The 11548-nt window shown below is 42.8% G+C and overlaps 1 protein-coding gene across 2 annotated transcripts in view; it reads right to left on the bottom strand.

The window, feature by feature from the left end:
* Window positions 1–846: 846 nt before the first annotated feature.
* The window catches only part of vps50 (VPS50 subunit of EARP/GARPII complex), a 99075-nt gene continuing 88373 nt past the window's right edge, over window positions 847–11548 (bottom strand). For both annotated transcript variants that reach the window (XM_083680320.1, XM_083680321.1), the window contains 5 exons: window positions 8382–8478; window positions 7780–7938; window positions 5417–5538; window positions 2466–2655; window positions 847–2213 (listed from right to left, as the gene is read on the bottom strand). In XM_083680320.1, coding sequence (XP_083536446.1) covers window positions 2094–2213; window positions 2466–2655; window positions 5417–5538; window positions 7780–7938; window positions 8382–8478 — 688 coding nt within the window. In that variant the 3' untranslated portion in view covers window positions 847–2093. The remainder of the gene's footprint in view (window positions 2214–2465; window positions 2656–5416; window positions 5539–7779; window positions 7939–8381; window positions 8479–11548) is intronic.

Below are 11548 nucleotides of genomic sequence, written 5' to 3'. Positions count from 1 at the left end.
GCTGAAATGTCCCTGGGTGCAGCTGAGGGTCATAAAGTCCTCCACAGTGATGCAGTGCTGAAGGGTATACAGCAGCTGTAGAAACCTACTTTATAAGACAGGTCTGAGCTCTCTAAGACATGAAGTTGAGTATCTTGAAAGACTGGAGGTATACAAATGGATGAAAATGAAATGGGCCAAATTCCAAATTCTTCCTGATTTTATGTGGGCTTCTAGTATAATGAGAGTTGCAGAGACTAACAATACAATAAGGTTCTCAGAAAAACACTTTTGTAAAGGATATCCTAGAAATTGCACCGATAAGTCCTCAATGACTGTTGCTGTAAGCAAGTCACTCATACTGTATCAATGCAATTTCCACCCCTTGCACATTCTCTCCCTCTCTGTCTGTCTCTGATTATCATGCATTGTACAGTGATGTCATGGTGCTCTATGGGCAAGGTTATCTAATCACGCTGAGCTGGGGCTCGGGACAAAGGGCGGTGAAGTCCAACTCTAGACATTCCTATCACTTATTTTACTTTTACTTATTATTAGTAAATAATAAGTAAAATATCTAGTTTTGCATCACTGAAATGACACGCCAAAATCTCCTCATAAAAACTTCAAACAAAGTTTAGTTGCGGGTTACGCTTGAAAGGATTTTAAAACAAAACCGATTACAGTCTCTCTAATCGATTAGCTCAGAACTGGAACTACAGTGCCCAGATAGATAGTTATAGTACTGTAGATAGTGAGATTTGTACAAATGAAAATAACTTAAAAATCTTACAAATAAAATCTCCAGTATCAGATGAATGAAGTGACAGCCTGACTGAATAAAGAGACACACGACGGGCTGGTTGACATGTTAGTGTGTTTAGTGTGTAATCATCAGGTCTACGACTTCAACATTTACAATTTTGGAATAGTGCACTTAAGCCTCATCTTAACATGTAGTCTACATTTTTTTTTTTTTTTTTTTAAATATGACATTACAGTTGACAACAAGTTCCAGGGTGCTGCCAGGAGACGGATGACAGCTCACCTCCGGTACTTATGGTAGAAAAAAGTCCTGAATCCAACAGCAGAAATAAATAAAAACCATGTTCAAACATTCACATTCACAGCACCGTCTTGGAATTGTTGTGCATGAAAACATAACGGAATCAATTGATTTATCTTCTCTCATTTAATTACATTATTCAATTACTTTGGTCTGCCACTAAGACAGAACAAGAAAACCCAGAGGCATTGATTGAGGAAGTTTCAACAATAAAATCACTTCTTCATATGATATAACATGAAAAGAAAGGAGTGCAGTAGGTGCCAATACAACCTAAATACATTGTTATATCATCTAAATCCACTTAATCATTCAGAATCACCATTATATTAGGATTAATTATTCATGGACGCAACACAAAACAAGGCCAGGTACAATAAAACAGAAGACACCACAGGCCTGGTACAGTAATCACCCTGCACTGAAACAACCGAACAAACATAGCGCTGTCATCATCAATGGACACTTGAAGAGCCACACACACTGTCCACATACGTAAGGAAAGTACTTAATCAAATATCTATTTACATGGATACTTGTATACGAATTATGGATACGAATCATGGATTTCAACGGCAAATAGGCCTTCTTACGACTCTCAGACATATAAGTCATGTAATTGTTGAACATGTATGTTTAACAACTCAGTTTTTCCCCTAAGGGCCTCCTTACTCCCGAGTTGTTGATTCAGTCAGTCCACATGACAGACAACTTCAGCATTTCAAGTCGGAAACAATTATCTTAAAAACACACAGTCCTTCCTTGTACTGTATGTTCAGAATGAATAGGAGAATTGACAATCTCAATGGTAATATACATATAAAATGCAGCGAAACGGTAAGCAGCATGTTTGTTGATATCAAAATGCGGGGCATGCACATCAGTTGTATACTGTACATAGATAAACTGTCAAATAGCTGTAACATGCATGAGTATTAGCAGGAGTTCCTGTTCCATAGCCTCTTCTGTGTTCCAGGGATATATGGGCCGTCTTCACTGAGCTTCCCCAGTTGATACTGCACAGGCCTCCTTCAGTCAGAGTGTCTGTCTATCTCTTTGGTCTGTCAATATCGTCAATGGCTGCCAGGAGTTTTTGTCGGGCCTTCTTGTTGATGTGAGACCCCAGACAGACATTCACCAGGTTGGCCAGCTGCTTCATGGAGTACTCCTGGTCGGATAGAGAGAGACAGACATACAGACAGACAAAAACACAGACAGACAGAGACAGACAAGCAGCCCTTAGATTACATGAATTCACGGTCAAGGTGAGCTATCCTTTCTCTACACATGCTGAGCAACTGTATGTCAAAAAGCAAAATACTTTATACAATGCCCTTTGAGACCAAGTGAAAAGGAATGCAACAAAAGCAATACAAGTAACCCATTCTAACGACCCCTCCTCCCCTGCTCCCTCTCTCACCCGGTGGTTTTTGATGAACTGCTCCATGTCGTTCTCAGTCAGGTAGTAGGCCTTAATGTAGGTCTCTACAAACTCCTTGTCAGGGATGGGCCTCAGGTCCGTCAGCTTCTCCAGCTTCACCAGAAACTGCTGGAAGTCCAGCTGCATCAGGGCCCGCCCCTCGTTACTGCACTTCTTCACGTTAGCATAGCTAGGGGGAGAGGGAGAGAGGGGAGAGAGGGGAGAGAGAGAGAGGGAGAGAGGGAGAGAGGGGAGAGAGGGGAGAGGGAGAGAGGGGAGAGGAAGAGAGGGAGAAGGTGGTTAAGTACCAATAGTGCCAAAATCATGCCACCTGTTTCTTCCCATTGCTGTTTTTGTTTGTTTGTTTGTATAATTACAAATCTATCAATAAAGTATTCAAGAAATGTGTTTTCTTGGTGCCTAGCACACACAAGACAAAAAAAAAACGGAAAAAAAACAACATTCAATTAGTGGAAACATCTGAGCCAACGTCAGGAGACTAAACACCAAAGTGAAAACTTGAAATTTCCAGAGCCTTTTTTGGCTGGAAGGAGAAATCTTAATTCTGCTCACACGGCCTCTCGAGGCAGCTTTTGTCCCAATTCAATTGTTCAGTTTGTTTTCATGGTCAAAAGTACACCGATTTTCATACGGTTCACTTCAAACCAATTTTCATCCAGTGTGTGTGAATCTTTATTTGAGATCCTCAACAGGAGTGGTACTCACACCTTTGCCTGTACCCTGGTGTGTGTGTGTGTGTGTGTGTGTGTGTGTGTGTGTGTGTGTGTGTGTGTGGATGCTGATATCCATGCTTGCTCTCATCCTGACAGGGCCATAATTGCTTTTTTGTGGAAGAGATAATGCCACACCTCCCTCTTTCTCCCTTACTGAGGTTGTCAAAGGCCCCTACAGTGATACAGAAGGTTGACAGGTGATGTCTATGACCAGGCTCCCTTACTGAGGTTGTCAAAGGCCCCTACAGTCATACAGAAGGTTGACAGGTGATGTCTATGACCAGGCTCCCTTACTGAGGTTGTCAAAGGCCCCTACAGTCATACAGAAGGTTGACAGGTGATGTCTATGACCAGGCTCCCTTACTGAGGTTGTCAAAGGCCCCTACAGTCATACAGAAGGTTGACAGGTGATGTCTATGACCAGGCTCCCTTACTGAGGTTGTCAAAGGCCCCTACAGTGATACAGAAGGTTGACAGGTGATGTCTATGACCAGGCTCCCTTACTGAGGTTGTCAAAGGCCCCTACAGTGATACAGAAGGTTGACAGGTGATGTCTATGACCAGTCCACTTGGAGTACAGAGAGTCACTAACAAACAGAGCAAACAAGTCATCAAACATACATATAAACTGTTGTCATAATGGAGGGTTAGGGTTAGAGAGAAGAATGAAGAGAGGGAGAGAGAGAGAGAGGGAGGGACAGTAAAAAGGGAGGGAGTGAAGATAGGAGGGAGAGAAAGAGAGAGAACAGAAGAGAGGGAGAGAAGGGTCTTACTGGGAAACTCAAGCAGTAACAATGCAGTTACTGCAGTAACAATGAGCATACAGTAGCTGTATAATATACCCTGTACCTAATTCCCCTTGATCTGTCGAGTCCAACTTCTACTCATGGAGCTGCTCCACCTCGTCACTCTCCCACTTAATCAAAAGATAGACGCCAGCATGATGAGGCTTTTATCTTCCCACATCCCCACTCACGTTGTGTCACTCTGGCCTGAGAGGATATCACAGCTCCCGGTCTAAAACCCCACCATGCAGTACCCTCTACTTCACACATGCTCTCACCATCTCACCCACATGAGAGTAATGATACATGATGCATTAGCAGAGAGAAATGGTACTGGGTAGTGCTGATTCGCGGATAAAATGTATTATTCTGCTCCCCGGTCCTTTCAGGCCCGTCTGTATGACTAGAGATGAAGGTGGGGGAAGTGTGTTACAGGAGCCATTTTGGATGTGTCAAGTGCTTATAAGCGGGCCGAGTCTTATGTCACACCGTACAGGTACTGTATGCTCTCTAGGGTCTCCACACAGCCCGACGCAGGCCTGGGACGTGACGTTAGAGACGTGCCACCGTATGGAGGAGATGACAGGAGTGGAGAGGAGTTATCTTGGGGGTTGTGTCTCAGAGAGTTGCAGGGAAAACTGGCACTCTGTGTCTCCAGTGTCTACGTCTAGGCACTCGCTGTGTTCCTTCCTTGCAGTAGTCTTAGGATTTTGGAAAGAACGTTGTTTTTATTATTTATGACAAGCAGATGTTCAAACAACTGTATGGTTAACCCTGTGAAAAAGAAAAGGGGGAAAGTAAAGAAAGAAAACCCAAACTTTTCCTGCTCAATGCGCTGAAGCAGCACTAGACGTGCTTTACTGCAAGAGGGGTGGGGATATGACAGGGGCACCGATCAAGTTTGATATCATAAATCACAAGAGGCTTCGTATTTATGAGTCGGCCCCGGGAGCAGAAAAGGCCCAGAACAAACAGGCAAAAGGCGTCAACATAAGAAATGGATGAGGTAGCTAATAATGTCCACCCCTTCCAAATGCAGTCACTGTAAATCCACCATTCCACAGGTGTTAGCATAGGCCGGGGAGACACACTATGGTTATAAACTATAACTGAATGAGCAGTGTCTGTATTCACAGATTTCTTTTTCCTGCTGTGCAAAACCGTGTGCTGACATATCACATTTTGACAAGCTTTTCACAAGCTCACAAAACTACTGCTAATGCAAAAAAAAGATATTTCTGAAAACAAAGAGAAACTACTTGCACTACGCTGATATGGAGACACCTTCAAAGTCTTTGCTGCTATAGTGACATAAAAGAAGGCGGTGTCAGTTGAAACGTTTATGACTTTATCTATAAACTAATACATATATATATTTTCTAAAAGATGTGTTGATAGTTCGTTGGCCCTCCATCTTGTAGAGCTAACTCACCCTTCTACTAGAGTCCGATTGGCCAGGCGGATGCAGTGCTCCCACAGGACGTTTGACACAGGCAGAGGGATACGCACGTGTCCGGACACATCATCCAGCCTCTTATTAAACTGCTCAAACTCCTGAGGGGAAAGAAAAAATAACAATGAGTTAATCTGTGGTCCAATTATTTCCTCAATGAATCACTCCCATCTTTGGGGGTTCAAACAATTATCACAAATTGACTGAATTTTGTCTATCGTCCGTCTAAAATAAAGGCTGGACCAAAAAGCCACGACACCCTTGTTTAGTCAGATCATTAATCTTGTGCACAAAGCCCCTATATAGCCTCTACAATCATCCCCTGGCGTCCTTTCCTTCTGCAGCACAGATGTCCCAGAGATGCCTTGCCATGCAAAATGGCTGCCGCGCTCCATTCCAACAGAGCAGCAGAAACCCATCAGTTAGGTAGGTGTTGATTCAGCTGGGGTCAGGCCTATTCTCTTTCATTTTCCCAACCAAAAAATGTGTTTTGGACACAAAGATGAATCACGACCTAACAGCCAAGATCTACATGTACTGTGTTCTTACACTTGTTTGTTGTCAATGCAAAAATTCCAGAAAGAGTCAGAAAAAGAGCCAGCAATGCTTCAAGCTTTTTTAAAAACACTGCGCCAAATTCTTTGACTTTGATTGATTGATTCTTTGATTCATTGATTTGACTGATTGGTTTTACAGCTGTCCTAAACATATGGTGGGCACTTGTTACACAGTCTTCAATTTAAATTGGAAATCAATGGATGCAATTATGGAGAGTACAGCTGCAGTTTGTGGTAGAATAGTAAATTGCAGTATATACAGTAGGAAATGTAAATTAATGTGACTAATTTTGCACGTAAGAGGTTATTGCATAATGAAGTGTGCATCTTACAGATTTAATCTACAAGAATAATAATTTTTAAAAAAACCCACCTGAATTTCAACTCCTACACACTAGAAAAATAGGCCTTCACCCTAAAATTGCTTTTCATACTAACATAATCAATAACTAAATTGTATGACTTTTCTTTAGTTAGTGTTGCATCATCAGTGTAACATTCTGAATGACCTGGTTTGTCAATGAGGCTATTTCAGTGCTCATATCATAACTGCCACTCTAAATGCAAATAACAGCCAATTCTGAATGGTCATAATAATTAACATGAATTCACAAAGAACTCTCATAACAATACAACACCTGCACCAAAGGCTTGTCAACCATTAAACATTCTGTAGTCATACTATGTACTACAGTGATTGTAAGTGCTGCTGACATTTGAATCTGACAGACACCGTCAGTGCAATGTAAACCGTAATGCTATTTTCTATCTAATCCTTTGCTTCAATACATGTCGTAAACCATGTCATGTCAATTACGATAGCGCAAGGCTTGCAACTCCACAGGGAGTTTTGACGTGGCATACATTTAAATCAAATCAGTGAGGCAGACACTTTTGCTCGGACTATTTGGCTTAACAGCTTAATTGCAAAAGTGCCAGAAAACCAGAGATGTGTCTTCTTGCAATTCAAGGATCCAGAAAGGTAAGCCTGATTTTTTCATTAGCAGACAGACTTCCCTGGGATTGGCAGGGTGGTTTCCGGAATCGTGGCAGTTTGGGACTTAAGGATGCGTCCGATTCAGACATGCTTATGCATATTTAGGGGGGATACTGGGGGGCTTTGCGCTAACAAATAAGGCTCTGCTAACGATTTCAGTGTAGCAGCCCATCTGTTCCCAAAGACGCACGCTCACTCCCTACGCCACAGCCATGCAAATCACGCCACGCGTCCCCATACAAAATGCATGATGGGATAAGTGAAAGCCATGAATAAGGATTCTCATTTGAAAGGAAGAGGTATTTCGGGACCTTAAGCGCTCACCTCTTCTTAACGAACCTGAGACTTGGTTCCAGGATCTGCATTTTAGAGCTCCCATTTGAATCATTCAACCCCCTGGTAAATAATTGATATCAGAGACCTCTCTATGTTTGAACTCACAAGGTGATTAAATTAAAAAGAGGAAACTTCTTGATATTTTTTTTTCTTTCTTCAAGAGATGAAAAGTTGGAACATGACCTTGTAGGCCCACTGCACGAGCAAGAGAAACAAAATCCACATTCAGAAGATCTCAGTGCATCTCACAAACCGGTAAATGTGTATTACCATGTGACGTTGCTCCTCTTTGCTCTAGTGCCACTCTCCTTGAGTGTGAGGTGCACACATTAACAGACTGACACACCGAGTCAGAGAGGTTAAGGGACATAAAACACATTTCCCAAATTTGTTCCCCTTTAATAACATTACACCAGGCAAATAAGCTCATAAACACACACACACAACATTACCTTTAAAAGAACATCCACATAGACGTTGTGTTGTGACATTATCTCTTTAATGTCCCATTTAACTCCAGCCATCAGCAGCAGCATCTGTTCGTAGTCTATGGCCTTGGCCGCCACCATCCAGTATATAGGTTTACGCAGTTCACTGGCCGTGGACACCGTCTGGAAATAAGCGGGACAGAGAACACAATACACAAGGACCGACGTTACTTCCTCAGAAAGGCCTACAGTGCCCTGAACAAAATAACAATGACGGAGTCTAATCATCTGATACATTTTCAAACTGCATTATTTCCTGGCAGTGAATTCCAAATATGTCATATCTTAGGTGTTGACATTTTGAGTTCTCCCCCGTGGAAAAACAAACAAACATTTCTTTGGAACAGAACAGCTGCAAAAGAATCAACTGACAGAACACAATAGTTGTAGGCAATGGGCATTTTCAGTCTCTCATTGACAAAGGCAAGGCTGCAAGCTGTGCACCACAAACACAGAAGTGATTTGTCCCCTGGACGCTTTTTCAGAGAGGGAAATGAAAAATCTTACTCAGGAAAGAAAGGAAAAGGACAGAGTCTTTATAAACAGTAGACCTGGCTGGGGCTAACCTGGGAGTAGAACTGCTGTAGGAAGGGCTTCTTGGCTGCGGGCATCATGGTGTCCAGATGTGATTGCAGAAATTCAAACTGCTCGGCCAAAAACACCCTGGAGAGAGACAGAGATGGAGGGGGGGGGGGGGACACCAAGCTTTTAGTTAGACCCTCCCAATCAATCAGAGACAATGCTCGGCTTAGAGGGGCAGGAGAGAAGAGGACAAATGCCATATTTCTCTAAATCCTCTGTCCTGTTTGTTAACAAGGTAGTTTATTTCCTACTGTAACTTCAGTTGAAGGTGGATGTAGAGGTAGGGAGTTCAGTGAATTTCCATTATCATGGAGAGACAAAGGGCAATAAGCAATAAGAACAGAAAAAAAGAAAACAAACCTATCCATTCTAGTGTAATGAATGTTTTTAACATTGTTCTCTTCACTTGGACTAATCAATGCCATTTGTTTGTGACACAGACAAAATCAAGAAAACAAATTCAGCAGAACGGGCAGGAACTGAGGAGAGGGTGGGTAAGGAGTTCAGCTGAGAGGACCAATGACTGACAGGGATGGTCATAACTGCTACAGCTTAGCAGGGGTCTCAGACTCTGCTCCTAGAGAGCTACTGGGTACTGTACTGCAGGCTTTTGTTTCAACCCAGCACTAACACACCTGACTCAGCTAATCATGGTCCAGATTGTTAATTATTATCGGTTGTGTTAGCGCTGGGCTGTAACAAAAGCATGCACACTATGTACTCAAGTAACTACTTACAGTAATGATGGCCGATGTCAGCCCAGGTTGCTAAGCAGCTCATTTGTGCTAATGATACAGACACACACTAAATATACACACACACACACACAGATTATTCGGCATCATTATAACACTGAGATAATTGTTACTTAAACCATGTTGAACACTGACTAGGGTTGTACTACTGTACTGTTACCCTACACTACTGTACTGTTACCCTACACTACTGTACTGTTACCATAGTCACTACTGTACTGTTACCCTGCACTACTGTACTGTTACCATAGTCACTACTGTACTGTTACCATAGTCACTACTGTACTGTTACCCTACACTACTGTACTGTTACCATAGTCACTACTGTACTGTTACCCTGCACTACTGTACTGTTACCCTACACTACTGTACTGTTACCATAGTCACTACTGTACTGTTACCCTGCACTACTGTACTGTTACCCTACACTACTGTACTGTTACCCTGCACTACTGTACTGTTACCCTGCACTACTGTACTGTTACCCTACACTACTGTACTGTTACCCTGCACTACTGTACTGTTACCATAGTCACTACTGTACTGTTACCATAGTCACTACTGTACTGTTACCCTGCACTACTGTACTGTTACCATAGTCACTACTGTACTGTTACCATAGTCACTACTGTACTGTTACCATAGTCACTACTGTACTGTTACCCTGCACTACTGTACTGTTACCCTACACTACTGTACTGTTACCATAGTCACTACTGTACTGTTACCATAGTCACTACTGTACTGTTACCCTGCACTACTGTACTGTTACCCTACACTACTGTACTGTTACCCTGCACTACTGTACTGTTACCCTACACTACTGTACTGTTACCCTACACTACTGTACTGTTACCATAGTCACTACTGTACTGTTACCCTGCACTACTGTACTGTTACCATAGTCACTACTGTACTGTTACCCTGCACTACTGTACTGTTACCATAGTCACTACTGTACTGTTACCATAGTCACTACTGTACTGTTACCCTACACTACTGTACTGTTACCCTACACTACTGTACTGTTACCCTACACTACTGTACTGTTACCATAGTCACTACTGTACTGTTACCCTGCACTACTGTACTGTTACCATAGTCACTACTGTACTGTTACCATAGTCACTACTGTACTGTTACCCTACACTACTGTACTGTTACCCTACACTACTGTACTGTTACCCTACACTACTGTACTGTTACCCTGCACCACTACAATCTTCGAGGATGTCTACCTAATGAGGTAGAGTACGTAGAGTGATAGATGGTTCATTCGTCTAAATGACTGCACCTCATTACAGCTCCGGTACAGTAACTGTTGCCTAAACCCTGCGGTACTCTCCTCAGTGGGCTGGGGTTGCTGCTGTGAACGCTACTCAGCCCCTGACAGGCCAGGCTGATGATGAAGCAGGAGTTAGTTTGGAAAGAGACAGGTATGTGAGACAGGTATGTGAGACAGGTATGTGAGAGGAAATGATGAAAACACGTATGAGTTTGAACCACATAGCGGGAAATAATACAACTCTTTTATTTGGTAATGCAAACCCCTCAGGTTTCATTTCCAAGGCAACCAGAGAAATTGTGCGTGTACTTTTTCAAAGACAATTATAACGTAACAGAATCGTTCTCTAACAAGTGCTTGCCTCAAACGGTCGTTGCCCGCTGAGAAATAATTGAAAGCTTGCTTGAGAAGAACAGCAAACCTACAGTGTATCTGTTCAAGGATGGATTTGCAGTGATGGCCAAACGGAATTGTACACAGAGAGAGCCAAACGATTGGTGGACCAGACGCAGTGCCTTACAGTCAAACACGGAACATTAACAAGCACAAGTCCCTGTGTTTAACAGAGCAACAAGCACACCAATGAGCACACCAATGAGCCTCAGCAAATACATCTGTTTTTATGGACTCGGAAATTGCATTATGCGTGACGCGCCGCCATGACACAGCGTATGTTTAACGCGGGGAGATACAGTACGCCACAGGCCGAAGGGCCGCGTGACGTTTATCTGGTTCTGCTTATATAAATCCGGCATTTAGACAATGGCAGGACGGACTTTTCTAGTCCTTATCTCTCACACCTGTAATCTTGATCTTTGCTCAGGCCCCCCGGGCCTCATTGATTATTCCATTATAGTGAGGCCAAATGAGGTGTTACACTGGGAGCAGCCTTTTAAAGGATCCGACCGTCTGTAATGGCAATATGAGAAATGACGTATTCTGAGCATGTCCTGGGCTCTACACAGAGGGGTTAGCCGCTGTGTAGCCTTCCACCACTCTAATAACCCCCTGTTCTGGGAGAAATGGTTTCCATGCAATTAGGCACAGGGCTGTGTCTTATTAAAGCTTTATTAAGTGATGTCTCTCCCATCCATGCTCCCTGCCATTTCCT

The sequence above is a fragment of the Argentina silus genome (genome assembly GCF_951799395.1).
Source record: "Argentina silus genome assembly, chromosome: 11".
Taxonomy (NCBI): domain Eukaryota; kingdom Metazoa; phylum Chordata; class Actinopteri; order Argentiniformes; family Argentinidae; genus Argentina; species Argentina silus.
The sequence above is the reverse complement of the archived record's forward strand: the minus strand, read 5'-3'. Positions and strand labels throughout refer to the sequence as shown.